General features: G+C 41.1%; 1 protein-coding gene across 4 annotated transcripts in view; it reads right to left on the bottom strand.

Moving 5' to 3' along the window:
- Nucleotides 1–20,550, bottom strand: part of ankfn1 (ankyrin repeat and fibronectin type III domain containing 1) — a 161,842-nt gene that overhangs the window by 116,472 nt on the left and 24,820 nt on the right. For all 4 annotated transcript variants that reach the window (XM_060940063.1, XM_060940064.1, XM_060940066.1 and 1 more), the window contains exon 5: nt 5,845–6,074. In XM_060940063.1, the coding sequence (XP_060796046.1) occupies nt 5,845–6,074 (230 nt within the window). The remainder of the gene's footprint in view (nt 1–5,844; nt 6,075–20,550) is intronic.

The following is a 20,550-nucleotide window of genomic DNA, read 5'->3' as shown; positions in this document are numbered from 1 at the left end:
TAAACATGACAAAAGAAACATTGAGTGTTAGGTAAATGCAAAAAAAAAATAGTAAAATAAATTTTTTGACCATAACGTCCCAAATGAGAGACCGGTTTCTGAGACGGACCCATATACACACACAAACATATAATAACGAAATGGCATCAGGAACGGCCCTAAATAAAACTAGCAAAGGCTTTTTGCTAGTTTATTTTATATATATATATATATATATATATATATATATATATATATATATATATAAAAGAGAGAGAAAGGGAGCAAAGATGATTTCAATAATAATGAAATTATATGTTTCTACATTTTAAAAAAAAATCAAAGATCAGTAAGCAGTAATACATGAAAAAAGTCAATATTTGGTGCAAGACAACCCTTTGATTTAAAAACACAAAACAAAAAAAAACAGCAGTCTCAGGTACAGTTAGTGCAGTTTTATAAGGAACCGAGCTGTAAGTTTTACGGAGCATCTTCCAGAATCAGCCGCCGTTCTTTTGGAAACTTTGGACTGTCACACTTCCTTCTTATTTTTGCAGCTAAACCTTCATTATGTTATCTTCATCATGTTTTTGTCTAAAAAGTGGTCTGTTATGTAATATGCTGCTTTCTTTTCTGACATACGAACATTTTCTGTAACATTTAATTTTGTGCCAGAAAACTAATATTTGGAAATCTAAAGTGCTTTTGTACTGGCTCCATAATGTAGAAGTCATAAAGTACAAGTCGATAACAAAAGTTATAGTTTTAATATAGAACAAACTAAAAAAGTAAGTAGTATAGTACAAACTAAAAAAAAAAAAAAAAAAAGGTGCCTAAGACTTTTGCACAGTACTGTATATATGGATGAGTAGTGGAAATAATTGAGAACTCATTTAAACTTCATATTCCAACTAATAAGCTTGCTTTCTCCAAGGTTCACTTTTTAAATCAATAATATTTCGTTGGCCAAAGCACATCTGCAAGTATCAGTATAATGAAACAGTTTTCTCAGAGCTGGAATGGAATAACTGGATTTCATGCTCTCTGTCTCAAGCCCAGTGCAGTGTTTCAGTGTTTTCCTAAAGCACCTCCAGCAAAAAGCTGAAGACCATAGCCAAGCTCCAGAGCAAAAAGGTGGACTAAGGGTGATAAATCACTGCATTATACACATCACGGCATATTACCTCTGTGTATGTGGTGTCATTCACGTCAGCACGTTTCTCTACAATTAGCCTTGACACTGATGTGATTGTATTCAAAACTCACCTGAGGGCACGCTCGAACCATAACATAGACTTTACAAAAACAGTAACAAAGTACAGATTTGTTGGTTTAAATAACAACTGGAGCACAGCCTAATAACTGAGGAGAGAATGGCTGTTATTGTGCTGCTCAAGATTTCAATATTCCTCTCAATAGTCCATAGCAGGTGAGAGCCGTAACCAGGCTATTTCATTACAGGGTCTTGGGGTGCTTGCTAATAAATAATAAATGGACCGATAGTTACACAGAAAATCACACAGAGACCTTGTAAAAAAAAAATACAATTTAAACAGAATTGAAATTCCAAAGATTTTACTTTTCACGGTGGTGTTGGCCATTACAAAAGACCTCTCCTGTGCCAATTTCCATTGACTCAATCATGAGAGGTAGAGGTGGAAAATGCTGGAATATCTGCCACTGTGTTTTCTCCGGCCCTGCAGTTATAAAGCCTGACAGCTCATCCAGAATAGTATTTCGAGAATGGCAAACAAAACGGAGGTAGTGGTCTGTGCTAGATTTACCTTTTTTTCACATCACTTCTCAGAAATCCTGCTCTTTGGCAGAGGCACAAGAATCAGGCACGCTACTTTATTACGACACACTTCATGATGCAGAGTAAGAAAAGCAGAGTACAACGGCAGCACCAGGAAACCGAATATCTGGTATGACAACTGTGTAAATATGCAATTACCAAGCATATATTTTTGAAGACTCTACAGTGCTCAGATCCTATAAGAAGAAAACGTCAGGTAATGACTTACAATAAAAGGATATTCCAGACTTGGAAATCATCTCCAGCTGCTCTGTAAATTCTTATTCACTCTTTCCGAATACGCTCCTCGAACCTTGAGTGTTACGGTTTCTTCGGACCTGTCTCTGGGGACAGTATGCTTTCCTGAGACATGTGCCGGGGCAAAAGTCTCATTTCCATTTGTTTGCAAAACTGACTAAGATTGTAGAATGCAAATCTCTAGTTCATATACACGCCGTACCAGCCATATAAATAGGTACCCCTGTTTATTCACGCAGTTATCCAATCAGCCAATCAAGTGGACTGTGAGGAATCTGGGGCTACAGTGAGCGCAGGTTCACTAAAACCGGCAGACGATGTTGTTCTTATCTGCAACTGTCCAGTCATGTTGTGCATTCTGAGATGCTTTTCTGTTCACGACACTAGTAAAGCATGGTTATGCAAGTTACCAAAGACCTCCTGTCAGCTTGAGCCATTCTGACTGCTTTCCTCTGTCCTCTCTCGTCAAGGCTCTTCTGAACTGCCATTTACCAGATGTTTTTGGCATCATGCTGTGTAAATTTTAATGACTGCAATGTGTGAAAATTAGCCGTTTCTAAAATACTCAAAGCAGCCCATTTCTGTCACCGAGATCACACTTTTCCTCATTCTGATGTTTGATATGATCATTAACTGAAGCTCTTGACATGTATGTGCAAGATTTTACGCACTCTGCTAATGTGTTAGGAAATCTTTGAGCCGACTGCCATTTTAACGCTGCCTTTGCTAAACTGGCTCTTCACCCAGCGTGGCTTAAAAGTAAATAAAAAACATAAATTTTTCACATACTTTTGGTAAAATACATGGTGCTTCAAAAAATTTTATATTATTTGAAATGTAAATATCCCAGAAACTACATAGTCCAGGCAAATGAAACTGAACAGGCTTAATGTTGAGCAATATAAGATTTATTCCTCAAAATTTGAATGAGAAATTTAAAGGTCCCATGGCATGAAATTTTCACTTTCTGAGGTTTTTTAACGTTAAAATGAGTTCCTCTGACCTTCTTAAGTCACCCCAGTGGCTAGAAATTTCATAATGTGTAAACCAAACTATGCCCAACATTTGAGAATGGCGCGTCAAAACGGCGCGTTGATAAGCTCTTCTCTTTACTACGTCAGCAAGGGAGATGATCCCCACGCCCCCCCTCTGGATTCCCACCCACCATATGGATTGCCCCACCCAGTTGTAGTGAGGAGACCATAGAGGACACAACAAGATGGCATCACCTAAGCGAGCGAAACATGGAAATTGCGCTGTACATGGATGTGACAACACAGAAAAGAGTCTGTTTTTACTGCCGACGGGGGAGCCCCTGAAGACGCAGTGGCTTAATTTTATTTACTCCAATAATACGCCGTCGAGTCTACCTAAGACGGTGTATGTTTGTCGGAAGCATTTTCCTGAGGAATGTTTCCACAACTTGGGACAGTACAGGGCAGGTTTTGCACATCAACTGTCACTGAAGCCTGGGTCCGTACCAAGCATCCCTGCCGCATCAGCCACGAACACCGAACAAGTAAGTGTATAACTGTTAAGTCGTTTTGCCGTGTTTTAAAATCGGTGCGTTTGCAATGACTACTTTAGCTGTGCAGCTAACCGCTTCCTGCAGTTAGCCAGGTACTCTGCGCTACCTCTGTTATAATAGCCAATCAAAACAGTTTTTACAAAGACACCCACATTCTTTTTTTTAAGTCACTCGTTCATTTTATTTGTTTGTTTGTTCAGTAAAAACCCAAACATTTGTTGAATTTATTTTATTTCCTCGCGTCGCACCTTAATGATGTCAGTGCGCGGTATTTTTCCCTGATTCTGGGCCGGGGTGTCTTGAGTGGCAGAGCAGCTCCATCGCTGTGATCCATTGAAAGTCAGCCCTAGATCCAATCTTTTGTCGGGAGCCGAGGTCGTGCGGGCGGCCCTCCAGCGGCACTGGCCGCCCGTGGAGGCAGCGGTTCTCCCAGGGGCGAGGAAACGGCAAAGTCCCCACTCCTCCATGGTAAAACTGCTCAGTTTTACCATGGGCCTCAGGCTGAAAAAAAACCCGACAAAGTCCCAGTTTTACCATGGGCTCGAGTTGTATCATTTTTTTTAGACAGGGCGGACGGACCAGGGCATTCGCCTGCCTGGCCGTGCCCGACGAGGAGCGCTCTCGGCCGGCTTGGGAGGCAGATGGCAGCCCCTCCCCCTCCCCCCATGGCACGCCCCCACCCTCTACCCCTTCCCCGCCTCCTGCTTCTCATTAGCAAAACGACACACTGGGAAAAGCGCTGAAATGGGGCTTTCTTCCAGGAGGCTATATCTACGTTCCGAGGGTTCATTTCGAGAAAGGCTGCAGATATAACATCCAGAAGCCTCCACGATCCCGTTTAAAGCATCAACAAACCACCATGCCATGGGACCTATAAAAAAGGTATGTGGAGTCCATGAACGATTTCACAAATTTTCAATATGCACGCCGCCTGAGACACAGACAGCCTTCCTCTTTGAGCTTTTTGTGCCGTGTCCAAATCTGCATTGCAGTTGGTGCATTTTTAGAGAATTCTCTCATAAATGCACGCTGCACAGTCTTGTTCGACTGTGTTCGAGCGTACTCTAACACACAAAACGCCTTTTCTTTTCCAGCGAATGGCATTTCTATACCTAAAAAGATAAAAACAAAAAACATTCAACATAAAAATTTGGCCTGTTTCCACACAAGCTGTTCAAATTTGAGGTCAATTGAACGAGAATTGGCAAAGTTATTAGCTTGTGAAATGATCAATTTTTTTGAAACACTCATGGTTTCAGTCGAAGGGTCATCACTGAAGTATCATCACTTATTGATCAGTTTCCTAGAAAAAGCATAAAAGCCTCTAGAATTTAAGCACTGTCCAATGAACCTGAAAAAAACAAAAGGCCTTTTCATGATTATAACGTTGATGATATGGTTTTATCAGCTTTTTACACTGCGCAGCATGTTTATCTCACCTTGCAGATGTGCTTCTATCAGCATATTTTATGCATTTTAATGTGCAAGATAACAGCCCGTTATTAAAGCATTATTGAAGAGGTTTGTATCTTCAATGAAGGATCATACTTTCAGTTTAATATTCAAATGTAACATTGATTTGCCTTGAAAGTCTAATGTACTGTGGACTGGATCATACTAGAGTAATGCAACCTAATAAATATTCACTCGTAGGCTGGGGGGAAAACACTAGCCTAGCCTTTTATAGATAATGGACATTATAGGTACATCTGAAATTACGGCAAATAGATGCAGATGGGACTCGTCTTCTCTGAAAAGTACGGAACATTAAGGCCATTCCACAGTATCCTGCTAAGTAGTCCTCAAAGCACCACGCACTGACTCACTAGTGTAGGATACCAGTTGAGTGTACCATGTTTAAGGGTAAAATGACTAGTGTTGTTATAAAACTCCAGTTTTATAGGGGCTGTGCGAGAGTAAGACAACACCTCAGAAACGACAAAACCCCTAAAGTCAAGAAATTAATAATCCTTCTACAAAGGAGTACGAGTTTATAGCTGTATTTACATGTTTCGAACAACATATGATATAGTGTAAATATACCAGTCATAAGAAACTGGCAGGAAATTGAATACTATCACATATTGTGTAAAGTCTGTCATGGGGGAGTGGCTGTGTTCCAATACCTTCTGCTAACCAGAATAACAGCAAGTGTAATTTATGCCAGCTCAGATTAGTCATTTACAATTATCTCTCTTTTTCTCGAGTTAATTCATTAGCCAGTCACTTGCTTTATGAAAACACATTTTTGTCATTCTCACTAAAACATTTTCATCCTACTCACGTAGATGTTTCTGACTTTCTTCTTTCCTCTCTCCAGGCGGCTCAGCAGTGTGCCAGGCTCTGTGGGTGTCCGCTGCAGCAGGCTGTCATCCACCGACACACACTTCCTGAGTGCCGCTCTGTCCCCCCTCAGCTCTGCACCAGGCGTCGCAGACTCGTAAGGTTTAGGGACACGTTTCACCTGCGATGCACCAGCCGCTTCTCCTCGCTCATATTCACGCAGCACTGAGCCTGAGAGAGGAAAACAGACACCTCAGGTGATAACTGACACCCAGAGAAAGGATGGATGGGGGGGTGCATCAGAGAGAAGCACCGAGTGAGCATAGGAAACCTCGGGAAGCACAATAATTATTACTTTCACTCATGGGGAGACTCATAATAAACTAGCTGTCAAAACGACCACTTGACTCATTTCCTGTCTTAGTCCTGATCATTTCTAAACAACTCTTAATGACTCAGATTGCATCCCACTACTTCCTTTTGACAGTTATTTAATTCTCTTGAGCTTACACTAATAATTGTATGACAGAGATGAAAGCATGCATCTGGTGCACAACAAACAAGTGCTAACTCCGAGACTATTCCAATAAATTGGAAGAGATGTGATAAAATACTACATGAAGCCAGCTCACACTTTTCTGCATAGCCAAAGTGGCATCAAGAAAGTAAAACTACATCATAAAAGCTGCACCTTTTGGAAGGAAAAAAAAAAAAAAGCATTCAACACACAAAGTAACATTACTTGTATTTAAATACAATAAAATGCTTTTTGTCTTGCTTAAATAAAAGAAGAAATAAGAGCAGTAGCTTTTGTTCAAGTAAAATTAAATACATTTAAAGAAAACGAAATAAAATTTAATTTTCCCTCATGGGAACCAGACAAATATTCCACACAAGTCCCCCCCCGCCACACACACACACACACACACACTTGTCTTGCTATCCTGGTGTGAACCTTCAACTGAAATAATTATTCCTGCAACGAATTAAACGCTGTGTCTACTCCAAAATTTAACCCTAACTTTAATCTTAGTAACCAAAATTAAACCTGTAACCCTTTGTTTTCAAATGAATACGTTTTTTTTGGTAAAAATGTTCCCCAGCATGCTGCACCCACATGTGCACGCGCACACACACACAAAATGTACCACTACACCTCCAGGTGAACGGGTGTCTTGTTTCCTCGTATTCATTCCTGCCATCTGCAATGCTGCAGTAGATCAAGTTCATCCTTGTGACTATCTAGTCAGCTAGTACTGAGTCACTGGAAGCCACAGAATGTTTAATCAGCTCAACAATTAAAACTGCATGAGACTTTTGCATGTACTGTCTTCCGGAGAAAAGCTATTATGGGAACAGGAATGGCCTCTGAGACAGAACTCGGTGATGAGACACTGCAGTAGTTGAGAAACAGAAAGCTAAAGTAAAAACTAAGCAGATTCACTATACAATGAAGCTCAGATGTGGCATTACTGGCATTTGTTTAGCCCACTTTACTTCGGCTTGTGTATGAACATTTCTTTTTTACTGCCTCTTTGTACTTTTGTTCAGTGCTGGGAACAGCTCCAGTGCGGGAGGCTTGTGGTATCACAGTCATACTTTAGAGAACATGTTTGGAGCGTCTCTCCTGTGGTTCATCACTATGGTGACTTTAATGGCGATGGTGGGGGAAGAGGCAGAACTGTGGATTCATATCATGTATCCTATTGTGCTGGATCAAGTTGCCTCACTGGAGTAGGATTCCTGTTGAGTGCTCGTGTGAGGAGCTGTGTCATTATTTTCTCATTATGAACATGCATCTTCTCACACCATCTGTTTTATTGGATTAATCATATGCAGTTCTGCGTTTTTGTTTCAGACAGCAATGGCACTTCATTCACCAGTTTCATTTTTATTTGTCTTTTATGTTTGGTTCAAGGTTCTTTATTTGTCGCATACATATTTTGTACATGTGATGTACTGAAATGTTTTTCATGAGTTCCCACACTGCAACAGCACACAGAACACACACACACATACACATATATATGAGTGATTCCACGCTTATGGGTACTGAAATGGGGACATGAACTTATTCACCTAAAACCATTTCTTTTTTTACCATCAGGTCACAAAACATGTAATCTTTAATGAATGATATGTTATCTTTTAACTTTAATTTTCTGAGATGTAATAAAAACATATTTATATGCCAAAGTCAAACCTATGAGTTCCAAAATGATGTCTGTTACATTACTTCTGTTACGATTGTCCATCTCGCGTCTGTTACAAATTAATTACAATCTAGCTATATACCATGTTAATCTTGTTGAAAGAATGTGTATGTTTATTCTACTACACATGTTTATTAATTATATTTGCTAAAACATCACCTTCCTATGTTTCAAAAAGTAATTCTACATTGTTAAAATTGAGAATATACATGTCCACAACACTTCTGTTACGTTCTGACTTTGGCATATAAATATGTTTTTATTACATCTCAGAAAATTAAAGTTATCTTTTAACATATCATTCATTAAAGATTACATGTTTTGTGACCTGATGGTAAAAAAAAGAAATGGTTTTAGGTGAATTTTTAAAAATAAGTTCATGTCCCCATGAACTCTCACAGCTAGTACAGTGTCCCTCCTTACATGGTGGTCACTGTGGCCAAACAACTCAATCTTTGTCTCACATGACCATACAGCTATTCTCCAGAAGGCTTTTTCTTTGTCCGTGTGGTCAGCTTCAAACTTTAGTTAAGCTTGAAGGTGTCAATTTTGGAGCGAGGGGTTATTTCTTGGATAGCAGCCTCTTAGTCCATGGCGATCTGAATTGTAGACAGTGATCCATGAGCTTCCAGTTCATGGCAGGGCTGTACCATGGTGGTTCCTAGGTTGTTCCTGACCATCCAAACCAATTTCCTTTCAGCTGAGGGTGACAGTTTGGGTTTTCTTGAAGTGAAGTGGCTTGGCAAAGTGACTACACCTCACAATAACTTGGATACAATTGTTTGAACTGATCTTGGAATTTGCAGTTGTTTAGAAATGGCTCCAAGAGACATTCCAGAGTTGTATATATCTGCGATCCTCTTTCTCAGATCTGCACTGAGATCCTTGGACTTTCCCATTTTACTGTGCACTGGTCAATCCAGTGAGTGCTGTAAACAAACCCTTTTTATGAAGGCACAGAGAAGCTACCAGCTGTAGTCAAACATGATCACTAACAGGAAGTTAAGAGACCTCGGCCTTGGCAAGATAAGAAACATTTTGGAAGTTTCAGTACCTCTGAATTAATAATCTAAGTGAGCGTATGTACATTTTTGACCATCTGTATATATAAATTTTGACCCTGTGTTGATTTCAGAAAACCCAAAGAAAATTAAAATTTGTGCACCAAATTCTAGCATTTTTTTAATTAAAAAATGTATGCTGTACAAATCATTCTGCGACAGAAAAAGAACAGTTCAGAGAAATTACTGAAAGCTCAAATATTGCCATGACATTCATATCCAAGATGACATTCATGTAACTGTATGTAAACTTCTGACCACAACTGTGTATGTGTGTGGATATGAGACAGAAATGTTCAAGCTCACTCATTCAGTTGCTGGATTACCAGAGGGTAGAAACTCCTCCCGAGTCTCTCTGTGTTGATCATCAGGATCTGGTAATGCTTCCCTGATGAGAGCAATGAGAAGAGCCTATGACCAGGGTGGTAGATGTCTTTAATGATTTTACTGTCCCTGGTCCTGTATCACTGGATGTAGATATCTGTGATGCAGGGGAGAGAAGTCCTGATGACTTTCTCCGCTGCCCTCACCACTCTGGATAGTGCCTTTCAGTCCTGGGCTGTGGTGCCTCCAAACCAAGCTATGATGCTCTCTGTCAGAAGACTCTTCACAGCACCAGAATAGTGTACTGTACCTTGTGGGAGATCCTGAACCTGGGTAAACATCGGAGGTGATAAAGGCGCTGGCACACCTTTGTCACCAAGCTGTTTGTGTGTGTTGTCCAGGAAAGGTCTTCTGTGAGATGGACACAAAGATATTTAAAGCTGCTACACCTCTCAACTGTGGCCTCACTGACCATCAGGGGGCTGTAGTCCCTCACCTGCTTCCTCCCATAATCAATGATCATCTCCTTAGTTTTGGTGATACTCATGGAGAGATTGTTAGTGCATCACCATATTGGAGCTGTGTTTGGCCATGCAGTTGCTGGTGTAGAGGGAGTAAAGCAGGGAGCTGAGGACACAGCCTTGGGGGGCTATCGTGCTAAGGGTGAGCCTGGAGGAGATGTGATTTCCTGTCCTGACTACTCAGGGGCATTCTGTCAAGAAGTCTAGGATCCAGATGGAGGAGCTCAGCCCTCAATCCTGGCATTTTTGCAGAGGTTTGAGGAGGTAATGGTGTTGAAGGTGGAGCTGTAATCCACAAACAACATCCACCAACAGTTCCCTTGTCTCTGATCCAGGTGAGAGAGAACAGTGTGTAGGGTGTAGGTGATGACCTCATCTTTCAACCTATTGGTCAGATATGCAAACTGCGATTGATCCAGGCACCTGGAGAGGGAGGAACAGATGTAGGCTCTGACTAGTTTTTCAAAGAACTTCATGAATGAATGAATGAACCCTTTATTGTCACTAGTCACAAGTACCAGCGAAATTGACCATCAACCTGTCCATACACACAATTGACAGAGGGGGAGTAGACAGGACAGGAAGACAGGGATAAAAAGAAAAAAAAAAGATACAGAGTAACATGAGGAGAGGGGAGGAGAAAAAAAGCAACCCCCACACTATGCTCCTGTGAGGAGTACAGTGTGGGAACATTAAAAAACACCTCAGCACATAAGCACAAAATAACACAAGTACACTTTACAACATGAAAACTCGGGACTTGGGGGGGGGGGCGATCAGGGGTGGGGGGGAAGGGTGGAGGTAGAGGTAACCCAGCACAAGCAAGCAGCCGTCCGGTCCTGCAGCCATGATGGCGCTGGTCGCTGACAAGCGCACCCGCCTGTCACACTAGGGATAAAAGCGGCGACCGTGGGAAGTGGGGGAAGGAATACGAGAGTGCCTAAACAGCAGCGTTCTTCAGGGGAGTTGTTGTCCCAGCAACGGCCTTGGCCAAGGCCAGTGCTGGCTGAGGGAGCCGAAAACAGATTAGATTGGGATTGTTTGGTCTTAGGGCGAGTAGACGCATTCTTTTACACGACTTCTCTGTTTGTCCATTCTGGTCTCCGAATCAATCCATTTTCCTTTGCAAAGCCAAAAGCTTCTCCATGATGTTATCCATGTTGCGGTTCAAGTTCTGAATAGCCACAGTCTGAGTGCCGACAGCTCTGCCCACTGCTTCAATCATGTCGGGCAGCTTTATGGGGCTTTGGACAGCTGTCACCATTTTCTGATTTCCTCGATAAACCAGGGCAATGCCTAAGAAATGCCCTGGAACACTCACTATGGAAGTGAGTGTTCCAGGGTGATAGTCATTCAGGAAGGCAGGGCAGGGGCTTTTGGGGACAGGAATGATGGTGGAGGACTGAAAACGGGTGGAAGCAACACAACGAATGAGAGAGGGGTTAAAAATGGTGGTGAAGACTGGTGCTAGATGGTTAGCACAAACTTTTATCCCTCACCCTGGGATGTTATCTGGGCCGCGTGCTTTTCCGGTGCTAACTTTGCTTAACACATTCCTCACATCCACTTCTGAAATGACTAGTCTTTCCTATTCCCCAGCTGAGCTTGAATTTTCATACTCATTTTTTTTCCCCTCTGGTCTGTGCTGGTGCAAGTAAATTCAAACCATAAATATTCACTAGCGATGGTGGCACTGGCATTGTTTATGGTGAGTTGCTTAGGTTTGTAGTCTGTAACAGATTGTATGGTCTGCCACAGATGCCTGGAGTCTGCCAGCTCAAACTAGGTCTCGAGCTTGTCTCTGATATTCCTTTTGGTTTCCTTCATCATTCTTCTCAGGTTGTAGGAAGCCACTTTGTATTTGTCCATGTTGCTGGTATGCAGCCCTGTGTTGTAAGCAACTGTTTGTGTGTTCAGAGTCTTGCGCACAGATGTTCCGCAGTACTCAAAACTGGATCTAGCAGTAAAAGTTATTTCTTAACTGTTGCAAAGTCATTGCGATGTTAATATACACTAAAATAACATATTGCAGATATTATAGAATTATATGTTGTACAGTGCTGCCTAAGATTTGTTTCTAAATTAATTTAAAGCCTCAGTGCATAGAATTCTGTGATTATTAAGTCAGGGGACAAAAAAAATACTTCATAATACAACATTTCTAAGCTGTGTGAGTCACCGTGATAATCCTGTGATAGTAATTCACAGTCAGTGACGTCTTGTGGTCTCAGGTATGGGGTAGGTTGCCATCATGCCCCAACTTAAGGTTCAAAATTGTCCAAAATGACAGACAGGCAATCAGGTGAGAGCAAGAGAGAGTGGAAGTCAATGTACAACCCCAAATCAGAAAAAGTTGGGACGGTATGTTTAAACTGAAATTAAAATGGAAAACAATGACTTGTAAATAATCTTTGACCTGTACTGTACTCAAAACAATACAACAGCACATTATTTGTTGCTTTACCTCATGATTTTTTTTCCTCTCAAAATAAACACATTTCAATTTTGATTCTTGCAACACATTTCAAAAAAAGTTGGGACGGTAAAGCATTTACCACTTTATAATGTTTCTATTCCTTCTCACAACATTTACAAGATGTTTAGGGACTGAAGACACCAAGTGATGAAATGTTTCAGGTGTTATTTTGTCCCATTCTTCCTCCAAAAAAGGTCTTAAGGTGTGCAACAATACAGGGTTGTCATTGCATTATTTGTTTCAAAATTCGCCACACATTCTCTATTAGGGACAGGGACACCAGGCACCCTCTTCTTCCACAGCCATTCCTTTATAATGTGTGCAGAACGTGGTTTTGCATTGTCTTGTTGAAATATCCCTGGAAAAGGTGTTGTCTTGAAGGCAGGATATGTTGCTCCAAAATCTCAGTGTACTTTTCTGCATTAATGCTGCCATCACAGAAGTGTAAGTTACCTTTGCCAAGGGCACTGACACAACCCCGTACCAGGACGGACCCTGGCTTTCAGACTTATTGCTGGTAACAGTCTGGATGGTCCTTTTTGTCTTTGGTCCAGAGTACATGGCGTCCCTTTCTTCCAAAAAAAGACCAGGAATACCGATTCATCTGACCACAATACATGTTTCCACTGTGTGATGGTCCATCCCTGATGCCTCCAATCTCAGAGAAGTCAACGGCACTTCTGGACACAGTTAACATAAGGCTTCTTTTTTGCACAGTAAAGTTTTAATTGGCATTTGTGGATGTAACTCTGTATTGTAGTACTTGACAAAGGTTTACCAAAGCAATCCTGAGCCCATGTGTTTATATCAGTTATAGATGAATGATGATTCTTGATGCAGTGCTGCCCGAAGAATCAGAGATCACAGGTGTTCAGCTTTGGCTTGCGCCCTTTCTTTTTACAAATCAAAATTCCTCCAGATTCCTCGAATGGTTTAATGATATTATGCACCATAGAGGGTGAACTATCCGAAATCACTTCATATCTTTCTTGGAGGAACATTATTTTTAAACATTTCAATAATTTTCTCATGCACTTGTTGACAAACTGGAGATCCTCAGCCCATCTTTGCTCCTCAAAGACTAGGCCTTTCCTGGATACTGATTTTGTACCAAATCATGATTACAATCACCTGTTGGCATCACCTGTTTCAAATCACATCATTATTGAATTGTATAGTATTTAATTATTACACACGTGCGTGTGTGTGTGTGTGTGTGTGTGTGTGTGTGTGTGTGTGAGAAAGATTATTTAATAACCACCTACAGCTCAAGCTGAGCCACATACCTGCTGAGAAATGACTTGACAAATGCAAACTTACAACATACCACATTTACTGGACTAAATTATTGGACTAAAAGTCTCTTTGGCAGATGTACTATTGTATAATACAATACACTGAATGATCATGTGCTTCCAAATTACAAGTAATATAAAAGTCTTTGTGTTTCAATGGTGTGTTTCTAATGAAAATGATAATTCCTCAGAGATTAAATGATCCATAAACCAATACCACAAGCCTAAAAGGAAATTCGATGAGGAAACCTTTGTTCATGCTGACTCTGTCTACCCAACGCAGCCAAGATAAAGTAAGAGCAAATTAACCACAAAATCTCTTATATTCCTATGTGCAAGTCCAAAAAGTATTCTAATAAAGCACATGTATTACTTCTGAGCTTCATCATCATCATCATCCCAAAGAGTCCATAAAGAAGGTGATTTTATAGCTGCCCGTGTACTCATAAAATAAGCATCATCTGATCACATCCTGCTATTGAGTAAGCCATTAAGAACGCTCCTCTCACTTACACCCCAGGGCTTTAGGCTAATATAGAAAAGCAAACAGATAAAAAGAACTGAACAAAGTTATAAACAGATGGTAGTATTAAATCGGTATTACTGGATGACTAATAATCCGGTACATGGTGCAATAATAGCTATTATTACACATACAGGACACTTTTTCCATGGAATAAAAGCATGTATTCTATTCCCTTATAGCGGGTTTAATTCATTTGGTTTGATAGCATGCAATATTGTTAGCATATTGCTTATCCTACATGTATTACGCCACTCTGCCCAATGGAGAATGAGCATGCAATATGGTTTATGATATTCCATGTTGTCAAGACAATATGACATCACACGTTGGAGCTGATGTGAATATCCTACGAGAACATTTCCTGCTGCACATGCACAGAAGCATTTCTTTGTTCGCCGGGAAAGAGAAAGACACATTGAACACCCAAAAGGCTACCAAATCGTCATTAGATATTCTTCACATATATTTACAAGCAATGGCGAACCGTTACTATTAGAGCTCGGACTCCAGCTCAGTCCAAACTTAACCATCTCATCTCATTATCTCTAGCCGCTTTATCCTGTTCTACAGGGTCACAGGCAAGCTGGAGCCCATCCCAGCTGACTACGGGCGAAAGGCAGGGTACACCCTGGACAAGTCGCCAGGTCATCACAGGGCTGACACATAAACACAGACAACCATTCACATTCACACCTACGGTCAATTTAGAGTCACCAGTTAACCTAACCTGCATGTCTTTGGACTGTGGGGGAAACCGGAGCACCCGGAGGAAACCCACGCGGACACGGGGAGAACATGCAAACTCCACACAGAAAGGCCCTCGCCGGCCACGGGGCTCGAACCCGGACCTTCTTGCTGTGAGGCGACAGCGCTAACCACTACACCACCGTGCCACCCAAACTTAACCAGACACACCAAAAAAGCAACAGGACAAAGGATTTTGCAAGGGATGAGCGGCAGGGTGCCAGGTAGCTCCATTGTGTGTCGTTGTTGATGTTGATTTTACAACCCCGATTCCAAAAAAATTGGGACAAAGTACAAATTGTAAATAAAAACGGAATGCAATGATGTGGAATTTCAAAATTCCATATTTTATTCAGAATAGAACATAGATGACATATCAAATGTTTAAACTGAGAAAATGTATCATTTAAAGAGAAAAATTAGGTGATTTTAAATTTCATGACAACACCACATCTCAAAGTTGGGACAAGGCCATGTTTACCACTGTGAGACATCCCCTTTTCTCTTTACAACAGTCTGTAAACGTCTGGGGACTGAGGAGACAAGTTGCTCAAGTTTAGGGATAGGAATGTTAACCCATTCTTGTCTAACGTAGGATTCTAGTTGCTCAACTGTCTTAGGTCTTTTTTGTCGTATCTTCCGTTTTATGATGCGCCAAATGTTTTCCATGGGTGAAAGATCTGGACTGCAGGCTGGCCAGTTCAGTACCCGGACCCTTCTTCTACGCAGCCATGATGCTGTAATTGATGCAGTATGTGGTTTGGCATTGTCATGTTGGAAAATGCAAGGTCTTCCCTGAAAGAGAAGTCGTCTGGATGGGAGCATATGTTGCTCTAGAACCTGGATATACCATTCAGCATTGATGGTGTCTTTCCAGATGTGTAAGCTGCCCATGCCACACGCACTAACGAAACCCCATACCATCAGAGATGCAGGCTTCTGAACTGAGCACTGATAACAACTTGGGTCGTCCTTCTCCTCTTTAGTCCGAATGACACGGCGTCCCTGATTTCCATAAAGAACTTCAAATTTTGATTCGTCTGACCACAGAACAGTTTTCCACTTTGCCGCAGTCCATTTTAAATGTGGGTGGTAAAAGAGAGCAACTGGACTTGCTTGAAGATTCTTGAAGACGTTTCACCTCTCATCCGAAAGGCTTCTTCAGTTCTGTCTGACTAGTAGGGAGTATCAGGTATTTATCCTCTCAATGGATGAAAAGCTCATCTAAGGTGTCGTTGAGTCATCCTATTGGTGTGGGTCACTGATACTCCCTACTAGTCAGACAGAACTGAAGAAGCCTTTCGGATGAGAGGTGAAACGTCTTCAAGAATCTTCAAGCAAGTCCAGTTGCTCTCTTTTACCACCCACAGTTACTATGACCTGGATGACTGAGAATCTTCACAGTCCATTTTAAATGAGCCTTGGCCCAGAGAAGACATCTGTGCTTCTGGATCATGTTTAGATACGGCTTCTTCTTTGAACTATAGAGTTTTAGCTGGCAACGGCAGATGGCACAGTGAATTGTGTTCACAGATAATGTTCTCTGGAAATATTCCTGAGCCCATTTTGTGATTTCCAATACAGAAGCATGCCTGTATGTGATGCAGTGCCGTCTAAGGGCCCGAAGATCACGGGCACCCAGTATGGTTTTCCGGCCTTGACCCTTACGCACAGAGATTCTTCCAGATTCTCTGAATCTTTTGATGATGATATGCACTCTAGATGATGATGATGATATGTTCAAACTCTTTGCAATTTTACACTGTCGAACTCCTTTCTGATATTGCTCCACTATTTGTCGGCGCAGAATTAGGGGGATTGGTGATCCTCTTCCCATCTTTACTTCTGAGAGCCGCTGCCACTCCAAGATGCTCTTGTTATACCCAGTCATGTTAATGACCTATTGCCAATTGACCTAATGAGTTGCAATTTGGTCCTCCAGCTGTTCCTTTTTTGTACCTTTAACTTTTCCAACCTCTTATTGCCCCTGTCCCAACTTTTCTGAGATGTGTTACTGTCATGAAATTTCAAATGAGCCAATATTTGGCATGAAATTTCAAAATATCTCACTTTCGACATTTGATATGTTGTCTATGTTCTATTGTGAATACAATATCAGTTTTTGAGATTTGTAAATTATTGCATTCCGTTTTTATTTGCAATTTGTACTTTGTCCCAACTTTTTTGGAATCGGGGTTGTAAAAGTAACTCAGTAAATTATATAGGTGAATGAATACTTAAGTCTGAGTGAAAAAATACTGTGGCAAGCACTGCGTGAAAGAAGAGTCTGGAGACAGAGAGCTTAGTTTCTCGGTCGTTAGCCTGTGCTACTTGCTCTCGATAGCACTGGCTTGACTGTTTTATTCGCATGTGCCATCACTGCTGATGAACACTACACCGGATGGAAGGTGACTTCACTGTTGCACTGTGGTGCCGACTCGCAGGTAAGCTAGTGTTGGCTTTTGAGAATGCTGATATGATGATATGAAGAGTGTGTGCATGTAGTATAATAATAATAATAATAATAATAATAATAATAATAATAATGGCTTTTTTCCTGGTATAATCAGATATATTCCATTCAGCTAGCATGATGTTCAGTATCATGCTAGCTGAATGGAATATACCTGATATACCAGGAAAAAAGCCAGCCAATATTATTTAAATACACATTGTAATTTTGTGATAATATACATCAAATAAGTAATTTATATACTTGGAAAAACCCCAAAAGCCCAAAACCACAATCTCATAAGATTGTGAGCATTCTGGCAACACAGTTTGACAAATGCAAATTATTAGACCAAATAAACATACTCTGGCAAATTGTGGCAAAGAACAGAAATAACCTGATGCCCAGATCTTAAGTCTGCCTCTCCTATAACTGTGCTATGGATTCATTTAATTGAACACTGTAAAATCACCACCGATCAAAAGCAAGGTGTCAGCGGCCATTCTACCTGATGTCGCGGGCGTGTGTGGTTAATCATGCCCACACAGTGTGAATGATAAAAGACATTTTTATAGTGGAACATAAGCCAAAGGAAGAAGCAGCAGGCCATCTACTGCCCTGCAGCATTTCCCTGTGCCAGAGATGGACAGTAATGAAGTACTGTACTTAAGTACACTTTGAGTATCTGTATATCACTTAAGTATTTTTGATTTTTTTTGGAAACTTACGACTTTAACTTCACTACATTTGAAAGGCAAATATCGTACTTTTTACTCCACTACATTTCTATCAAGGTCCTCGTTACTCGTTACTATGAAGCAGCTTTGAAAGTGTATGTTTTTTCTTTTCTTGTCTAAAACGCGATTGATTTTTTTGCAAGTGACACTGACACAGCCTATCACTAATCACTAGGGTCATGTCACGTCCATAGACTGTATAAAATCAAGTTCAGTGATTTTCTCAGCAGCGATATTTGAACTCAAATCAGTTGATGGCAGAATGGAAGGAGGCGGTTCTTCTGGGGAATGCACGCACCCGTGGCCATACCTAGAATCCTTGTTTCAGTTTTCTGAAAGGATTAAAGATTCGTTTCGTTTTAAATGTTTGCTTTGTTTAGCTAAAACGAACCACATCACAGCCTACAAAAACTCACCGTCCAACCTGCGGAAACATATTCAGGTATGTAAACGTTTTATTCCAAGAGAAAGCTTGCAATGAAGCTGTCTGTGCTTTTAGAGCGAGCGGTAACGTTGCAATAGCGATGCAGTCTGGTTAGTCAAATGACTTTCTATATATGACTTGATATATTTTTTACCATATTAACATGCCATTGTGTGTTATGCCTGATGTAAAGACTCTCGTCTCTGCGAGCCTACCACACAGATTTAATACTTGTCATTTTTAGGGCATACCGAACAACGTGTTTTCTTTCTCTCTCTCTTTCCCCCCCCATCTGTCCCTCTGAGTTACATGTTGATCCTGGGATTGAGATGCTGGCCTCTTCTGCCCCTCGGACCTGCTTGATCCATCCTGGTGCCCTGTGTCTGGTCGGAGTTTTATCGCCCCACTCCTGTGAAGGATGGCCCCATGAGGACAGTTGAGGGTTATACCTGTTAAAACTGTTAATATTATAGTCAGGCTGTCTGTTGTTGCCCAAATGAGGATGGGTTCCCTTTTGAGTCTGGTTCCTCTCGAGGTTTCTTCCTCATGTCGTCTGAGGGAGTTTTTCCTTGCCACCTTCGCCACAGGCTTGCTCATTGGGGATAGATTAGGGATAAAATTAGCTCATGTTTTAAGTCGTTCAAATTCTGTAAAGCTGCTTTGCGACAATGTTTATTGTTAAAAGCGCTGTACAAATAAACTTGAAACTTTCTATGGATTTGCATGCCAAGTTGCCGTAGCCTTGTCCACGGCTAACATTAACACATAGCTAGTTAACTTGGACACTGTTAGTTAGCATGTAAAAATGGAGTTACACTAACATGAATAATGTTAACTTATCTGAAGTCCTTTCAGAAATACGGTTCAGCATAATCTTGCCAAATAAACAATGTAGAAATCTTTCTTTTCTAGTAACGTTAGTTACCCAATATGATTTTGGGTTTGAAAAGAGTTTGCAAGCATGTGAGGTGGAGCGTCACTGACTGGCTAGCTTCACATTAAACCACCATGACGCACAGCATGCATTAATTTTGTGAATTCACAAAATAATCCAGCGGGTTGCTTCAGAGGCATGAGGTATTATAAGCGTTGTGTCAATAATACAGCAATGTCTCATCCGTACTGTAGGTCGCGTTAACCGACAATTGTCCGTCATTGACGGATTTTTTTTAGCTATGACGGAAAAATCTGAAGGCCATCGGTCATTTTGACGGATGTTTACCGTTACCATTACCAATAACAATAATAGCCTAATAATAACAATAATAAAACATAATGAAACACACAATTGAAATGATTGGCAAGTTGTGGCAGAGTTTTCTTACATACAGTATACATAGTCTTCACTGCCGTCACTTTCAATCTGAGCCGACGTTGCGGCAGTCTTGATGTTCAGTGCATAGGCTACTCATGTATACACTGTAGCCACTGCGCAAGGCTGTTCCCCCCATGGCGCTCCTGACCGCGCTCTGACTTTTCTAACCACTAGCACAGTGAGAAGTTTCCCTTCTCTGCAGAAGACACGTCATTTTTTCTATTAAAAAAAGAGATGCATTGGGTTGTTTGTGTCGTTTCCCTGCCTGTACGTCTTAATGCAATAGTGCTCATTTAGGCTAGTTGTTTTCTTGTTTTTAAAATGAAACAAATGTTTATTAATTGTATTCTTCCCCAGCAAGCTTAGGAACATCACTGCTCGAATATCTGCTAAACTATCATTTTAATGAGAGCACAGGTAGACAAACTAACATTTAAACATAACTTCGTTTTATTTAAGACCTTCCGTGTCAGGTTCCAGGCTCCGCCGAGCCGAGACGCGGGGTGCAGCTGCACCACTGGTGCAGAAAGACGGCATGCTGCAGGATTTCCTCCCTATGAAGAGAGTACTAGCAGGGTCGGGAAATCCAACTTTCAGAGGCTCTTGCCGGCTTCTGATC

The sequence above is a fragment of the Neoarius graeffei genome, chromosome 14, assembly GCF_027579695.1.
Source record: "Neoarius graeffei isolate fNeoGra1 chromosome 14, fNeoGra1.pri, whole genome shotgun sequence".
Taxonomy (NCBI): Eukaryota; Metazoa; Chordata; class Actinopteri; order Siluriformes; family Ariidae; genus Neoarius; species Neoarius graeffei.
Note: the sequence above shows the minus strand (reverse complement) of the source record. Positions and strands in the feature narration are given on the sequence as shown.